The sequence below is a fragment of the Polyodon spathula genome, chromosome 6 (genome assembly GCF_017654505.1).
Source record: "Polyodon spathula isolate WHYD16114869_AA chromosome 6, ASM1765450v1, whole genome shotgun sequence".
Classification (NCBI taxonomy): domain Eukaryota; kingdom Metazoa; phylum Chordata; class Actinopteri; order Acipenseriformes; family Polyodontidae; genus Polyodon; species Polyodon spathula.
In genome coordinates, this window is record NC_054539.1 from 2,431,705 (window position 1) to 2,449,040 (window position 17,336).

Here is a 17,336-nt window from a genome sequence, read left to right on the forward strand (position 1 = left end):
GCCCAGGAATCCAACACAGAGCAGCACGCTGGGTTAATACATACAAAGACATTTATTTCCTTTCCGAGTACACCACAGGCTCCTGTTTTTTTTTCTTATTCCAGTCACAAGCAGACACAAGCACATTGTGTAGGCAAGCCAGCAGCCTTGAAACAGATTCCATTGACCGGTAGGGAATTGTTTTCAATATAAATAATAAAACAGCTTTATTGTCTGCAAGACTGCTACAATGGAGAGGATGGACTGACTAACACAATCACTCTGCTTCGCACTCTTGAAATCAGACAGCAGCAGGTATCGGGACCCCCAGCATCTCTGATGCCTTGTTTACTTGCTTTTGTATGTCAGCTGCTTCCTGTGCCAATGTATCCAAAGCGGTGCGATGAAGAGTCCGGCCACAAAGCCAAGAGTTGCTCCGAGCGTACAAGAAATAGGCCAGACCTGTGTGAACAGAAGAATAGATAGATACATACAGAGAGCCCATGAGATGAGCACAACTCTTAATTTTAGCGTTTAACAAGATCTCTTCTATTTTAACACTCTGTTGCTTTTTTCCTTGAGTATTTTTCGATGCTGCTGTGTAGCAACTTAATGACACTTTGAATGACTTACGAATCAACCTGTGATTTTCTACAGCGCTATGAAGCAATTTCTCCTCCCCCCTCCCATTTAGAGGTTTCAAAGAGCCACTTGTACACGACAAGACTGTACTGCAGTAGGTTCTAAGGGGGAGAAGGGATGAAATGCTATCTGCCTTCTGAATAAAATGCAACCTGCTTATAAAAATGATGATACACAAAGTAACCATGGCAACACTAATTGCTGTAGTTTGTTTTTTCGATGCACATTTAATGCAATTAAGTCTTTTGGAGTGGTTATACGATTTCAGCTGCACAGATAAATGACCTGACCTTCTTTCTTTTTCCTAGGAAGCGTACAATTCCTAATAAAAGGCCTATGCTATTTTTTATGTTTTTTTTTTTAAAGTCTTCTTTTACTGGAGCCCTGTGACAGCTAGATGGTTCAGCAGGCGTCTGAAGCACAGTTTGTGTTGCAGTCTGTGTTATCCCTCACAGCAAAGATCACATTACAGTAAAGGTCGTTTACATTGTTGCTGTCCTTGTCATACCAAGAGGCCAGAAGACAGTCTTTCCTTTAACTGTGTGGCAGGGTTTTAATCATACAGCAAACACCATCTCCCACATTGAATTCAGTGTACTATAAAGCAGGAGTGTAAAAAATAATAATTTAAAAAAAAGCTCAGCACCTCATGCAATTCAGAAACCTACATACAGTGTAGCAAAAATGTAGGTAACCAGTAATGCGATATGTTCATTGTTATTTAAGATATCCTCGTCAGTTCCGTTCGTAACCGAAAGCTCAACAAGTTCTTGTTTCTCTAGCTTTTGCCCTGAAACTCTCTGGACACACTTACATTTGCCCCAGGTTTGCAGAGTGCACTTTAAAGCCTCAGCTATCTGAATAAAGACGTTTAGGGCTTTTGTCTATAGCCCTGATATTTGCCCGTTAAGATGCTGATTAATATTGTAGGCATAGATATAATATACTGTAAATGCCTAATATATGCTTATTACACCTAATCTTCCCCCATAACAAGCAGTGTGGTCCAGTGGTTAAAGTCCAGGGCTTGTAGCCAGAAAGTCACCAGTTCAAATCCCACCTCTGTCATTGACTGACTCACTCTGTGACCCTGAGCAAGTCACTTAACCCCCTTGTGCTCCATCCTGCAGATGAGATGTTAAATCAGTGTCCTGTTGTAAATGACTGCATATAATGCAGTTCACAGCTTACTTCTGTAAAACGCTTTGTGATGGTGGCCCAGTATGAAAGGCGCTATATATAAAAATACATAATAATAATAATAATATTGTAATGATCCTCTCGTTCCTCCTTACTTTATGTTGCCCCGAGGGTCACCCAATTAACCCCAATCACACCTGCAGCAATATCCAGGTCCTGGTTTGCTTCCCTGAGGGGATTGACCAGACCTGAAGGCAGATCATTAAGCAGCAGCAAGTCAGACCTCACTTTCCTCCGCATACTAGCACTATAAAATGACAGCTCTGTTTGCAGTGCTATAAAATTAGTGATAAGTGAACACTGCTCCTTTAAAGCTATGCTATTCCCTTTTGGCCTCTTACATGCCTTCAGTGGAACGGTATTAAAGTGGAATGTGAAAGACATCATGAAGTAGTGTTGCAACGTGGCTCTCGCTAAAAACCAGGTGCCATTGTTTTCATTGCTCTTGGGAGGAAAAACAAGGAAATAAGAACGTCACGCCAAGACTGCGCACTGGCTCCTTGCCGAGGCTTTTCTTTTGACCCTTCTGTTCAGACGCTGGATTTTATTGCTTGTTAAGCACTCATTAAAGTGCAAGGCAACCTCCATAGATCAACGATCGCACCCTTGTCTTATTGGGTCTTGAGTTCAAAGACAGGAACGAGTTGTGTGCTTATCAAGGGGCTGTATTAATTAGTCAGCTTAGGGTATTGTTTTTAAACCCCAAAACGACAGTACTGCACAGCAAGTGGGTTTTTGTTCAATCCACAGAGGATTCATATCCATATGTTGTACAACAAACACATCAACTTTGCAACTGTCATATACTGTAATTCAGACGTCATCTAATGCAGTTTAAATGGCCGAGTAGAGGCCAGTGACAATCACAGATTCAAAACACACGTCCTGTTATTAGGTGTCCCTAAACAGGGAGAGGGGGCACAGGCATTTATGCAGTAGTACAAGCACATAACAACCACTGCTGCATATAAAGTTTTGGAACAAAGGAAAACAATAATTTGATCTGTATTACTTGGTCTATGCTTTGTAACTCAGAATGTGTGCTTCAGTGTTTTTTCCTTCTCTTCCCTATCTTGAAGTTGTATTAAAATGTAATTGGATACAATATTAACGTACCAGCATACTACAAACTTCTGTTGCTCTGACTACCCTCCACGTTACTTAGTTTGAAACCAATGTCTTCCAATATACTGACTCCGAAAAGACAAAGGATCTCATAAACAGGTGCTTTAACTAAGAGTGAAACAATCACACAGTAGTCCCTGACAGTGTAATGGGAGGGAGTGGATTTCTTTCTGTGTGCTGTAAGGCAGCAGTTCTCCTCCACAGCATATGTGCTCATTGACTCATTGCTATGTGGCGAGGAAGATTACATCACCGACATTTCCTGAGTCTTGCTTTTTGGTTTGTTTTGTTTGTTAGTTTTTTTTCACCCAATATCTACCTGAGGACTTCACATCCAGTGCAATCATCCCTGCGGTTATGGTATGAAGTCATTCTCAAGTTGTGAACCACAGGCTTTTCTCCATTGTGGGAGAGAAGAGCTAGCTGGTAAATCTGATCATTTCACATGTGCAGCTTGGCAGCAGATTGTCTCTTCAACCCCCTGTAATGCCCCTACAGAACGGGCTGGTATAACAGTACATTCAGTGTGGCTGGCAAAAAGCAGTACACTCAGTGCCAGGCTTCTTATGTGCCCTTAAATGCTGCCCAGCCGCTGCCAAGTCCCATCAGTGGACGCACTACAGGACTTAATTTAAAAGACACTTTCTTTAGGTTAATCCCTGAAGAACAAATTAACGATTTAAAGAGCAGCTGATTATTATTATTATTATTATTATTATTTAAAATCAATTAAAAACGGGCCTCCTTGGCCTTTTTGTATACCAATACAAAATTCTCCAGATTGATTTCTGAAACTGCAGTGGTATTTAGGTCTGCAGCTGTTTTGGTAAAGGTAAAGAACTGTACACAGTAACATGCTTACCCTGTTTATTCTAATAACCCAAGCAATAATCACAGGTACAAATTCAGAAACCTACTATATAACTTTTTTCCCCCAAACAAATGGGAGTCACCAAAAGTGGTTGAAAATACAAGGAGTAGTGATCAAAGCCAAATAAAACGCGTAACTGAACTGTAATCGATCAATGACAGTTACGCAGGTGTCCCAGTGTTCCACTACAATTACACTGTAACTGCACTCCTGTTCAGTTGTCTTACCTGCCAGGGTCGCTCCCAGTCCAGGGGGATGGGAAATGCTCCCAGCCAGGCTCCAATGACACTGCTGGCTGTGGTGATCTGTAGACTGGTATCCCAGATCGACATTGCCCTGCAATCACAAAGCAATGCAGTTTATTCATAATGAGCACAGAGTTAGAGGTGGTTCATTCTGAGCACAGGGTTAGAAGTGTATTCATTCCGAGTACAGGGTTAAAGGTGTGTTCATAACTTTCATCTTACCTTTTGGGCCATTTGTTTGTTTTCTAAAAAGGCAAGTGAGAATGAATCTCAAGATTAAACTAAACACTCCAATGAAACATTTGAAAAAGGTTTAGAAATACCAAATCTTATCTAACAATCTACAACAGCCTTAATAGAAAATATAAAAAATAATAATTAAGGCAATGCTTTATCAAAACATAGAACTATACATCCATCCACTGCCATGATTTTAAATAGAGAATTAACATGTTCAGGCATGGCGACCTCACATGGAAACAGATTAATAAAAACCTCTATGGAAAATGCAAATGCCCCCCCATGTTGCGTTATTTCTAAATATTTGCAAAAAAATCAGTTGTCTTATAGGTATAACCTTAACTACTAAAATGGAAGAGAAATGTCTTACATTTTCAGTTATTTAATACATACATGTAAAATAAACAAATAAAGGTTGATAATTCTGGCCTGTGATTGGTTAAAACCTCATCATAGGGGGAAAAATAGATTGAACTGTTGCCCTAACATCCTTACACCATGGACAATAGTCTCAATCTGTCATCTGATTGGTTCACATCACTGTCAGTCCCGCCCGTTTTCAAAGGAATGCCCTCCACTTCCACTCCAACAAGATAAAATGGCTGAATGAAAAAAATGCTGAACACCTATTCTGCGGCTTAACAAAAAATGAATTACAAAACACTACAAAGAAAAAAAAACTTGTGGTATGAACTTCAAAAAATTGTGCTATTTATTTACTTATGCTGTATCAGCTATATTTAAACAAAATACTGTAAAGCCATAAATATTTGCGATCAAAATATTTGGCGAATCACACCCACAAAACCTTATTTTGCCCCAGACATGTTGGCGACCTGTTGCACTGGTAGTAGTTTATCACTTTGCCAAGATATTCGTGCCAATAATATTTACGTTTTTTTCGTACGTGAAAAACGCATAATAAAAGGCTCGCAAATATTTATGACTTTACAGTATATAAAGCCATATCTACTATCCAACCTTGCCTCTCATTGTTTTGACCGACATACATTAAACATGTTGTCCACAGTGGAATGAAATGCCCCTCGGGAAGACTATTGTTACCCCAGCTTGAGGCTTCGGGCATTACAGCCCCGTCGGTAACAATAGTCTTCCTTCGGGTCAATAATTTTCAACTGTAGCCCTCCTCTCCAGTCCGTATTTACTCATGTTGAGCAATCTTAACCACTTTATTAAAGGGTACATCAGCACTACATGAAAAGTAAAACACAAACTATCCCACCTTGCTGTTCCGAATGTATTTGGTCATTGTATAATAATCCGTATGCGTCCAAACAGGTATGTAATGCCGCACTGCCAAGGTCCTAAATCACTGTTCTTGAGCATCTCTTCTGAGCCAAAAAACTTGACTTCCGTGTGTACTGTTAGCTGTACCAGCGCATGCCCAATGAAGCGCTGTGTAAGCTATATCACCTCCATGTGGAAACACACTAGTCTGTGCGCCAAACATGGTCCGTCTAATTTTCTGTAAGGAAGGAACTTGTACGTGCTTTCGTTTTGTGTAGACATCTTTCACACGGTACATGTTTCCTTCACATGTTGTATTTTGATGTGTTATTATGATTAATGTTGCATTCAATAAAAAAAATATGTGCTGCGTAAAGTGGTTGCAGGGAAAAGAAACCCCAAGACAGAGTTGCTCTCATTTCCAACTAATGAAGGGACCTGCCCACAATTATAGCAGGACTGTGTTATTGCAATATACACCCCCAAAGTCTTAGATACAGCTCCAGCTGATTCACAATGTTTACAGAATGGACACATTTCAAATAAGCTAGCTAGAGAGATTCAGAAATGATGCGTTTCCTTTCGGAATGAGGTCTTTGAGGATGATCCGACCTGAAAAAGTAAACATTGCATTTTTTCATCCTTCATGTTTGGATTTAATTTGCATTTCCTGACACAACACATGCACAATCATGTGCACACCGTCGAGTGGGAAAGTCAAATTCAGCCACAAATTCCAGCTCCCGAGCAGTTTCTGAACAATCTGATGTTGAAATATTGTGTGGTGTTATTTCGGAGGTTTCCTGTGTACAGTCACACTGCGTTGCTGAGGGAAATTAGAATTGAAACTGTTATGACACAACTTCGATTTTAAACAACGAAAGCGCACGATGCATAATTTACTATACGGCGTATGGTTACATTATAATAATGTTTGTGGTTCCAATTCAGCCTGTAAATCGCAGCAGCTTGTGGCAGTGGAATGGTGTGTTTTTCTTTGTTTGTAGATTTTCTCTTGCCATTGTGTCTCTGTCTGGGTGTTTTTGTTATTTCTGTATACCCCAAGGTGTCCGACAACAAAAACACCCAAACAGAGAGTTACAATGGCAAGAAAAAAATCTACAAATGCAAATTAAATCCAAACATGAAGGATGAAAAAGTGCAATGTTTATTTTTTCAGGTCGGATCATCCTCAAAGACCTCATTCCGAAAGGAAACGCATCATTTCTGAATCTCTCTAGCTAGCTTATTTGAAATGTGTCCATTCTGTAAACATTGTGAATCAGCTGGAGCTGTATCTAAGACTTTGGGGGTGTATATTGCAATAACACAGTCCTGCTATAATTGTGGGCAGGTCCCTTCATTAGTTGGAAATGAGAGCAACTCTGTCTTGGGGTTTCTTTTCCCTGCAACCACTTTACGCAGCACATATTTTTTTTATTGAATGCAACATTAATCATAATAACACATCAAAATACAACATGTGAAGGAAACATGTACCGTGTGAAAGATGTCTACACAAAACGAAAGCACGTACAAGTTCCTTCCTTACAGAAAATTAGACGGACCATGTTTGGCGCACAGACTAGTGTGTTTCCACATGGAGGTGATATAGCTTACACAGCGCTTCATTGGGCATGCGCTGGTACAGCTAACAGTACACACGGAAGTCAAGTTTTTTGGCTCAGAAGAGATGCTCAAGAACAGTGATTTTGGAGGCATACAGATTATTACACAATGAACAAATATATTCAGATTCAGCAAGGAGGGGCAGTTTGTGTTTTACTTTTCATGTAGTGCTGATGTACCCTTTTATATATAAAATCTAGTTCAAATTGCTCACCATAAATAAATCACAATATGACTCAAATGTAGGACGGAACAAGAACACTTACTAACCAATTGTAATGAAAATAAAAGCAAGCGAAACATGTAATGATTTTTGTGTTTAACCAAGAGAGAGTTTCACTTGTACAGATACAGAAACAAAGTGTAGATCTGCTCATTTTACTGAAATGCTTCTAAAGGAATTCCAACTACTAAGCAATATAGCTGTCAACATGCACTGTAGAAAGCAGCTTGCGCTACTCTGACACGCGGTGCTGCAGAGGAAGCACGAAGTGAAACACTCAGAGCTCATTTCTTTTAATTTTTTTATTTGGCTCCTGTTTAATAAAACAAGTGTTTTGCCCCCCCAGTTCAGGTAAAAAAAAAAAAAAAAAAAAAAAAAAAAAAATATATATATATATATATATATATATATATATATATATATATTATTATAAATAGACCACACACGTAGAAGAAAACTATGCTTTACAAATGAAGTTGTTCTTTACCTACCACAGCCTCAGGAATAGGGAAGTGATCTTAAAAGTAAGCCCCTGCTGCAAACTGAGTGACAACAGCGAATCCTCTTGCATTCCAGTGCCATTCATAAATCGAACGCAACATAATATTTAAAGCAAAGTAAAAGTGACACTTTACTGGTGTTTATTCCCTTCTTAACTCTTATGGGGTGCTCTGAATCATCCATGAGGTTGTCCTCATTGTCAAATTTCCAAAATGTTTTGTACTTCAGCTTTTTCCTGCTGATTTACATTTAACTCAGTAATATTCAGGAATTACCAATTAGAAATGTAGGCAGTGTACAAGCATGACACCTAGTGACGATTTTGAAAGCAATATATGTGTTCCATACGTTTTGGACAGCAAGGGTTTTACCAGGCAGCATGGGAGTGTTTCCAGTCTGTGCTGTACAGAAGCTTCTTGGTTGAACACTCCTGTTGAAAGCTATATAAGAAAGAACATACCCATTTCTGCTGAACACCCGAATCCAAGCCTGAACGTTGGGACCCAGTATACACAAGCAGCGCAGAGTCGTGAAAGTGGACAGCAAGACAGCAAAGGAAAACGTCTCCGAAGCCGACCTGAAAAAACATGGCACGTGTTGGCACGAGGGATCCTTCAGCATGCAATTACCCCAAGAACAAGCTCATTTAAAGGGAAGCTGGGTGTTTGTAATATTTCATTTATGACCCGTTTAAAGAGATCATTTATATGCTCTACATTTCCTACATATGCCATTTCTCTTTATATAATTTCACATTCCTCTTGCTTTTATGGTGTTGAAATCTTTTAGATGGGTTCTTGGTTTATGTTGTTCACACACTGAGCAGTTAGCATTCTTCTCTAAATCTGCCATTACTCTGAGTGCTGGGACTGAACAGCCTTGACCATTCCACTCACACCATGTGACAAACAATCCAAAGTGGATGAGCTCTTTGTTTAACAAAGACCTGAGTCGTACTTACTCAAGCAATGGGGCTCCATACAAGACAACAATCCCGTGGAAAAGCAGGCAGGAAAACATAAAATACAGACATGACTTGGAGACTTTAGTCACCTGAAACAAATGAGAAAAATATATAGTATAAAACATATGCCTAATATTGGAAAAGTAGTTCTTCTAAATCTAAAGCCATTTGCCATACATGTTACACACAGTGTATTCCCTCCAGAAAAACTGGAGTCACAGCACAAGCATGACTATTGACCTGACATACTTTAACTTAGACAGGTAGTCCAAGATTAGTGGGGTATGTAACAACCATCCCTCTTTCATAAGATATATATTACAATACTACAAAGAATTAGTATATTCTTAGGGAAACTTTTCAACATGAAATTCATCATGTACACAAGGGTTAAACTGATGCACAAATCATCTGTGGCATTAACTGTACTATTGATAGAAATTATTACAAGAAACCTGGAAAAATGATTTGACAAGCACTCCGACTAGAAGACATTGAGAAAGACTGCTAGACGAAACTTTTTTTTTCTATGGCTATAAAAACAGTTCAGAGTAAAGGTAAAACATTGAATGTATCAGTTTCTCATGAAGCCCAATTAATTCTTCAAAAAACCTCATGCAAGTCCAGACTCCACCATTGGATCATTTTGCAGGAACTGACTATTGCTTACTGTGTCAAAGTAAAGGAGTGGACAGGCTATGCTTCATACTGGCATTGTTAACAATGGAGCTGTTTATGGTATGTATCTTGAATAAAGATGTCAATATTAAACTGTGCAGTTGGGTCAGTTATGAGTGGAAGCAGACACAGTCCCAGGTGCTCACCTTGTGACTCAGTGTACTCTTCTTGGCCGGAGGGCTGACCCCCAGCAGTGTGTAGACAGCTATGTTGACAGCAGCCACGCCCGCAGTGCAGATATACAGCCACAACAGGTGAGTGCCATACACAGAGAAGCCATCCAGCAGCACTGCAGGCACAATCGTTGCCATGACGATGGACACTGCGATAATGCAGTGGGCCGAGACCATGCCGTTTATCTCGATGTCCTTCATGGCGACCTTTTCTTTTACCTGCTGGGAAATAATGAATCAATTCCTCTGAACAACCTAACAGCGCCCCCTGGTAGTAATGGGGGGGAATAGTGTGAGGCTATAACGTGTTTAAGAACTGGCAATCTTTAAAGGACACTGTTGGGACAATTCTAGTAATCGGTGCTATTGATAATTTACACTTCTTTAAAATCTAGAACAAACAGGGACGGAAATAATCCAAATATTACACAGCAAAACAAATCCATTGCAGTATTCAATGGTCTGAGTTTAGCGGCTTCCACACAGCAGTGACCATTTCAATAGCCCTTGACAAGAGGTTTGAAACGTGGGAAATAATTTCACCTACCAAAATTGATGTGATTGTCATTGATAATGGAAGAAACTTTGCAAAGGCAACGCTAGACTCCGGCCTATCAAGTTTGCCTTGTGTTGCACATACACTGCAGCTCGTTGTGAACGAAGGTGTGTTATCACAGTGTAGCGTTTCCGACATACTGGCTATCGGACCAAAAATTGTTGGGCATTTTAAACATTCTCCACTGGCCTGTTCTCGTCCACAACGGGTGAAAGCAGAGCTTGGAAAGCATTCCAATAGGTTATAAAACCAGTTTACAGGAACAGACAGAAGTGAATTGCATTAATACACTGCGGAAATTACCAGTGCGGAAAATATACAGCCTGTTGACTCTGCAGATCGCCATATTTACAAACGCATAATTAAATACAGAAATCAAACAATTCCAACTAGCATACCTCAGTCAGCTGCAGAGATGTCGTACGAGTAGCTGTTGGCTGAGTGTTAGGAGTACTGCACGATAAACAAACACTAATCCAAACTGTTCTAGAAAAGGTCTACATATACACAGATATTTTTCTTTTGTTATTTATTTATGCTTTACTGCTAAAATGCTGCTACTGTAGTCTACTTGTACACAGCTCCCTAACTCATTGGTTGCATTTCATCAGGAAGCTACCGCCGTACCTGTTCCACAACTTACCTGAAAGGCCAATTGTTAGGAGGTCGTGTTGATTGAAGTCAACTGCGACACCGACCCAATCAGCAGCCAGGAAGGCACGTCGTCTGACAATCGAGGAAGGTTATGAAACCGCCGCCATTTCGGCTTCCTCAAGTACTCGCCGCCTTGTGCAATCAAGGCACACATTGCGTGAAGATGGCGAATATAGAAACGCAGTTTCTCAAACGTGCTCTCTGGAAACTCGTGCGCTGCTGTTTCAAACGGAAGTTGTTGTTTTGTGAGTCACGTGGAGTTAGGTCAGACAAAACATTGTAGTTCGAACTTTCTTATTATTTAAGATCCTTCATTTGCATTTTTTTGTCGTCAGACTTTTTAATCGAAGCAAGATGGTCTGCGACAAGTGTAAGTATCTTTTTTAAACTGGTGTAATGGGCATGTGTGTAGTGTGTACGCAAATACATACATGTTCGGGATAGTCAAAATAAATGGAATTGATTTCACTAATGTGGACAGCTTGTTATATTAGTGCAAATTCGTGTTGCTTCTGAGCGTTTGCATGGTAGGTTGGCCAGTCTAGGTGGTACTGTACGGAAGTGTCCTAGTCAAAACCGACCAAAATATAAATTATCCACTTAGGCGGAGGGCGGGCGCGAACCCGGGATGTGCTGCCTTCCCCCGTGTACCCCACACGAGAGAGACTGATTGATTAAATCGCACCAGTAGTTTCGTCCTCTGCAAGCATCAAGTAGGTGCAATCTTATAAAAAGTTTGCGCAATGTTGTACTTCGTAGTGATTTTTAGTCATGACTGAATACGAAACACAAGTAGTTTATCACAGTGTGTATCATATAAGTATTTTCTGGAGTAACTGTGTGACTCTGACTGTACCTTTGAGAGACACCATGAATTTAAATGGCAACTTTCACTTGCCCTACCTTTGACTGCTGAAACGTAAAAGTTTGTGTTTGTCTGTGTGTTTGTTTGTTGACTATAAATGATGTGTTACTTCGCAGGTGTAGGCTGTGACAGTAAGGTATGCATAATGTAATTGTTATAAAGGTGGAAGGTCAGTTAACTATGTATGTAACACGATTAGTGTATTAATAATAATAATAATAATAATAATATATTGCATCGTATTTCAGGTGAAAAGAAACTGGGCAGAGTCATCACTCCGGATACGTGGAAAGATGGAGCCAGAAACACAACAGGTTAAGTTGAATCTGGTCTAGGAACATGCCATTGATTGTACTTTCAGATTTCACACCTAGTTTAGCATTAACCAATTAAGTACCAAATACAGTTCTTTGAAAAAAATCTGAACACAAGCTGTACTTAAGTAAAATAACAGGTGGATTGATGCCAGTTAAAATGCTCCACAAAATTACAAAGTAGCCTGTCCTCAAATGAGGACAATGGCACTTCACTTCACTTCACTCGCTTGTGAAAATGTTATGGCCACACTTCATAACCCGATCACTTTATTTTCACTGTGTGTCACAGAAAGCGGAGGCTGTAAGATAAATGAAAACAAGATGCTGACATCAAAGAAAGCGAGGTGAGTAATTTGCATTGTTAGTACCTGAACCATTCAAAAATGCAATTAAATCTTTCTGTACAGTGGCTCTGCCTCAGGAAACTTCATTAATCCTACGCCTTCCATTATGGGATAACTGGCAGCATCTTTAAAGTGAATTACATGTTTAAAAACGTTTCTGCACTACTTACTCAAAATTTTAACAAAATAACAGTATTACAACTTGGCACTGCAGTGCTTTGGTGTGAGAACTGTTCTTAACCCCTTTGCAATGCACATCTTATTTCTACATTAATGTAGGTTTGACCCGTATGGAAAAGCCAGATTCGCAACGTGTAGAATCTGTAAAAGTTCAGTGCACCAAGCTGGTTCCCACTACTGCCAAGGCTGCGCTTACAAAAAAGGTGAGCAATAACAGCATTGAGCGGAATGAACGAAAGAGTCATTTCAGGGGCCTGACTCGAGTAATGATACCTTTGTTTAATTCTTTGTTTTTTCTTTTGTTTTCTAGGCATATGTGCTATGTGTGGCAAAAAAGTTTTGGAAACTAAAAACTACAAGCAAACATCAGTGTAACCAATCCCCCTTGTTTCAAGTTTTGTTTAGAGCATTTCTTTTTATTTTATTAAGAGTGTTTGAATATATTTAAATGTGCATGCTACCACTTTTCTAATCTGTCGTCTTCTGTCTCTCTATTACAGACTGATCTATATATTATTTAATCATTTAAACCTTTGTGTACCTCCAAAAACAACCTTTTCATTTTTGTACACTGCAGTTATACCTCCTTTCATTAAAAAAAAAAAAAAAAGTGTGCATGCTGCATAATAAAATGTTCATTTTTTATTTTTCGATTTTCTTTTTTTCAAATTTTGTAGTGAAAGACACACACATGTTCTGTTTACCAGGAGTTCCTGGCTAGATGGCAGAAGGAAGTTCATACATCTAAAATACACCAAAATATTTGGAAGTGTAACGTTAGAAACGTTTCTATAAGACCGGTCAGACGCTGTATTGTAGTTCTCATTGCCTCTGCCAATTCCAATCTACACTCCTACAGTCCTCAGTGGGGACACTGTTTTGCATATACGTTACAATGGGGGAGTTTCCATATGTGTTCTAATTTTTCTGGAGACATTGTGCTCAAGACAAATGAAAAATGACCCTATACATTTTGGCTCAGTTTATTTTACTCAAGAAGACAGCTTTATTACATGAACGTAACACTGCTTTAGGGTTTCAATCAAACAAGATGTCATGTGACAACTCTGGATTTCTAGGTGAGATTCTGTCTTCTATCTGTTCTGTGTGCATGGAAACCACACTTTACGCATGGCTAACTTGCATATCAACCTCCATTCCCCTTTGTTTGCATGACATCAGGTGAAAAGAGGGTCTTCTTGCGTAAAATAAACTGAGACCATGGAAACCCGAAATATATAGGGTTGTTTTTCATTTGGCTTGAGCACAATGTCTCGAGAAAAATTAGAACGCACATGGCAACATCCCCCAATGAGTTGCGTTTCAGTTGATTTATTAGAAATGTTACCGAGTGCCAAAGTCATGTAATGTCAAGTTTTAAGGGCACGTTTTATAACATGTATTTTCCCAAATGTATTAGCGATGAATGTTTCATATAAAAAAAAAAAAAACTTGTGATGTGTCTTTTAAGGCCACTAGGTGGCATGTTGTACCCCTGTGATAATTCACACATATCTACAGTGTTAGTTAAAATGTGTGTTTATGTGTGTAGACAAGTCAGTATAGCTTGGCAAATCGTGCCATCAGTGACTTACATATTAGATTTGCCCCAAAAGCAAAACTTAAACCTGAATATTAAAGGTTTTTGTTAAATTCTGAACTTGATCTTTACTGTTAGATGTTTATCAGTTACACATGTACAGAAGATCTGGTATGTGAAAGTCCTTGAGAAACAATGTAATGAAATACTGTGTGTGTGTGTCATGTATGGCATCATGTCACTTGAGAGTCAAAGAGTGGTATTTGAATGTATGGAGAAGAGGTTTCATTATAAAACATTTTCTTTAAGTGCAATGTAGAGCCACAAAATAATTCTAGTAAATCGTGCCTAATATTGATTACCATCATTACGTAGGTTTCACATCCTCGGTTTTTTTATGGTATTTGCAGTCCTAATGAAACGCTGTAAATTTACAGATTGCTTCTTTCAGATATTCCAATGCTGAACTTGTATTGTGTTCCTGCACTCTGCTTCAAAGGGTCACAAATAAAGTCAGCACGTTAGTGTATGACTTTCATTGATCGCTTAATATATACACTGACATAATTCTAAGCCAATCACATGATGTAGTCACCTTTCAACTCTGCCTGTCCCACCAGAGTCTGCCTTACCGAACAAAGGAATTTTGTTGCCAGCAAATACAGGTTTACAGACTGAAGAGGTAGAGTGTGAAGAAATCTAATGCAATCCCAAGATGAATACTGGAAACACTGACTGGACACCAGGCAGATTACGAAAAACCAGCGCCAATCTGCAAGGTAAAGCGGCAGAACACAGCAGTGTATGTTGGCCAAATACACCCTGGGGTTTTACTTGGCAAAGGCAGAAACAACGTTATTGTACCAGCACTAGCAGCTATTCAGAAGACTTGCCAACACTGATAGCCCTACACATAATATGACCGATTCTGTTAATGCTAGATTGCTTATTTGAGCTATTGTTCACATCTATCTGTCTGTCTCATTTAATTTCGTATTTACAACCTATTCCTACAGAAATACCCTTCCTCTTGTATCCATGGGGATTGCTTTGTTTTCTTCACAGAACTCCCCATTGCTAGCACATTTTATGACTACAAATGATGTAGACTGACACACAGACTGACACACTGAGTACAGTAGGGAGATATGTCTGTTTATTTCTGAAAAAATACAATGACCTTATTTACTATAAAGAATAGTTAAGGGTAATAAAGTACAGTGAAGGCATGGGAAGTCATAGCCAAGCAGGGTGGAAGCTTAGTGTGATGCAAAGGAACACATGGTAACATTTCCCTGCAAATTGCCACTTTTATTGTGTTCTCTCTAATAATTAGTGCCCTGTTGTTTGATGAGAAATATTTTTTTAAGTGCTGCAGGAACCCATTTTAAATAAAAAAAATAAAATAATCAACGTTGATTATTAGATCGTCCCAAGGATCATTGCAAGCATAGTGCCAGCAGCCTATTGCCAAGCCGAATAACAAATGAAATCAGAATCCAAGATGAAGTGGCATGCGACTGACTTAAAAAAATTAAACCCAGTGTCTTGAATGTTGGCTTTCAAATAGTGCTTGTGTTCTCTGTATAAAATGTTTGTAAATATGTACAGGGTTAAAAAATATATGGAAATACAGTATGACTGTTGTTGCATGCCTAATCAATCAATCAATCAATTTTTATTTTATATAGCACCTTTCTTAGTGGATAACCATCACAAAGTGCTTTACACGATAATGCGGAACAATGCATAATACATTAAATACAGTGAAATACAGGGCATAGCACATGCAATACAAACCGTACAAAAAAAAGTAAATACATTAACTACAGGCATATTACAATGCAAATACATTAAATATAGGCACAATACATTAAACACAAGGCTAGGGTGTGAATGCTAGACATTGTGGATGAGTGTGTCATACAGAATCATACAAATAAGATGGAGTGAAAAACCTGAAATAGCAATTTAGACAACAGCTAATAACAGATACCAGGCTTAAAGAGCATTGAAAGCAAGAGAGAAAAAGGGATATCTGAACATTTTAGCATGTCCTGTATTACTGGTACTATATTGTGATTGCTACATAGCTGTGTCCGTATGGCTCAACCCCCGCCCCGCCCAGCTTTCTGTGTGATAACATTGTGTGTTCTCGCTCTTCAGTAGCACAGCTTTAGTGGATGGCACAGGAGCTGTTCTAAATTGTTTAAGTGAACCAGTTAAACCTGCATGCAGCTCATTATCTCATTGTACCTGTTAAATCTGTCAAACCTGGAGTGGAATGACCTGGGTTAAAGTACCACTAAAAATATAAAACATGTTGTTTGTTGTGGTGTCATCTTTTGTAGTGACCTTGTGTAAAATAATTTGTTTTGGAAATCTGTAGAATTGAACATGTCCAGCTTCATTCAATGTAGTCTGATGTAGGTACTAAACTAATAATGTTCAAGTAGTGCCCACCAAGGTTTTATCTCACATAATTGTAGCACATCAGCAGTACTATTGACGAAACTTCATGTAGTAGTGGTAGTCATACTGCCCACAAAACTCACACTGTGATTGGCTGAAAGTTCCTCAGCAGTCTTTAATTATTGCGTGAACCAATGTATTTGACCAATATGATAGGTATTGAAGTAACTTACAAAAAATAGATGGTGAGTAAGTAGATTCAAGAAAATGCACAGAGTCCTTTTCTTCAATCAGTTGCCAGGTTTATTGAAATATGCAGGGAGTCTGGTCCCAGGTACAGGACAAACAACACTCAAAATTACAATGTTTGCGTGACATTAAATACCCTTCTGTATAGGTGGTCCACCTCCCCTTTCTCTGACACTTAACCAATGGTCAAGGTACAACACTTTATTCTGTTAATTTAGTGTGTGTGTGTGTGTGTGTGTGTGTGTGTGTGTAGTCTAATGTGACAACCTCTGAACTCAGTGCATTCTTCACACTCCTGGAGACAAAAGGTCCATACATCTGCCTTTTGTTATCTCCTTGCGACCCCCTTTGATGCCAGTGGGATTATCTCTTTTGATCTCTCTGAAGTCTAGAGCCTGTTCCCTTCTAGTCCACAGCATTGTTATCTCATTAGCTTGCAGTCATTGTTGGGCAGTTTGTAGACGCATCGTCTCTATCAATGGTTAGCAGTACATGCAATTT

General features: G+C 39.1%; 2 protein-coding genes across 5 annotated transcripts; one reads left to right on the forward strand and one right to left on the reverse strand.

Annotated features, from left to right (window-relative positions):
- Window positions 1-33: 33 nt before the first annotated feature.
- Window positions 34-11,011, reverse strand: LOC121316685 (phosphatidylinositol-glycan biosynthesis class F protein-like). Of its 4 annotated transcripts, none has more exons than XM_041251748.1 (6): window positions 10,918-11,011; window positions 9,692-9,940; window positions 8,865-8,956; window positions 8,364-8,480; window positions 4,045-4,153; window positions 34-441 (listed from the first exon to the last, which is right to left on the reverse strand). In XM_041251748.1, the coding sequence occupies exons 2-6, from the start codon at window positions 9,917-9,919 to the stop codon at window positions 328-330; spliced, it is 660 nt and encodes a 219-aa protein (XP_041107682.1). In that variant the 5' UTR covers window positions 9,920-9,940; window positions 10,918-11,011; the 3' UTR covers window positions 34-327. The 4 variants fall into 4 exon arrangements, with proteins under 4 accessions (XP_041107682.1, XP_041107680.1, XP_041107681.1 ...); XM_041251746.1 differs by having other exon boundaries at window positions 9,692-9,937; window positions 10,918-11,002; XM_041251747.1 differs by lacking the exon at window positions 10,918-11,011 and adding an exon at window positions 10,673-10,894 and having other exon boundaries at window positions 9,692-9,937.
- A 150-nt stretch (window positions 11,012-11,161) lies between these two features.
- LOC121316686 (cysteine-rich PDZ-binding protein-like) lies at window positions 11,162-13,216 on the forward strand. The gene is made up of 5 exons (XM_041251750.1): window positions 11,162-11,298; window positions 12,042-12,107; window positions 12,400-12,454; window positions 12,734-12,837; window positions 12,945-13,216. Exons 1-5 carry the CDS (start codon window positions 11,283-11,285, stop codon window positions 13,007-13,009), a joined length of 306 nt encoding a protein of 101 aa, XP_041107684.1. The 5' UTR covers window positions 11,162-11,282; the 3' UTR covers window positions 13,010-13,216.
- The last annotated feature ends 4,120 nt before the right edge of the window (window positions 13,217-17,336 follow it).

Excerpts from the sequence above, each read along its gene's own strand:
- LOC121316685 (XM_041251748.1), bottom strand. The coding sequence starts at position 9,919 with ATGAAGGACATCGAGATAAACGGCATGGTCTCGGCCCACTGCATTATC. Across the intron at positions 8,957-9,691 it reads AGAGTACACTGAGTCACAAG|GTGACTAAAGTCTCCAAGTC; the intron begins GTGAGCACCTGG and ends CATTTGTTTCAG. Across the intron at positions 4,154-8,363 it reads CGGGTGTTCAGCAGAAATGG|GGCAATGTCGATCTGGGATA; the intron begins GTATGTTCTTTC and ends TTGTGATTGCAG.
- LOC121316686 (XM_041251750.1), top strand. Across the intron at positions 12,455-12,733 it reads CTGACATCAAAGAAAGCGAG|GTTTGACCCGTATGGAAAAG; the intron begins GTGAGTAATTTG and ends ACATTAATGTAG. Across the intron at positions 12,838-12,944 it reads AGGCTGCGCTTACAAAAAAG|GCATATGTGCTATGTGTGGC; the intron begins GTGAGCAATAAC and ends TTTGTTTTCTAG.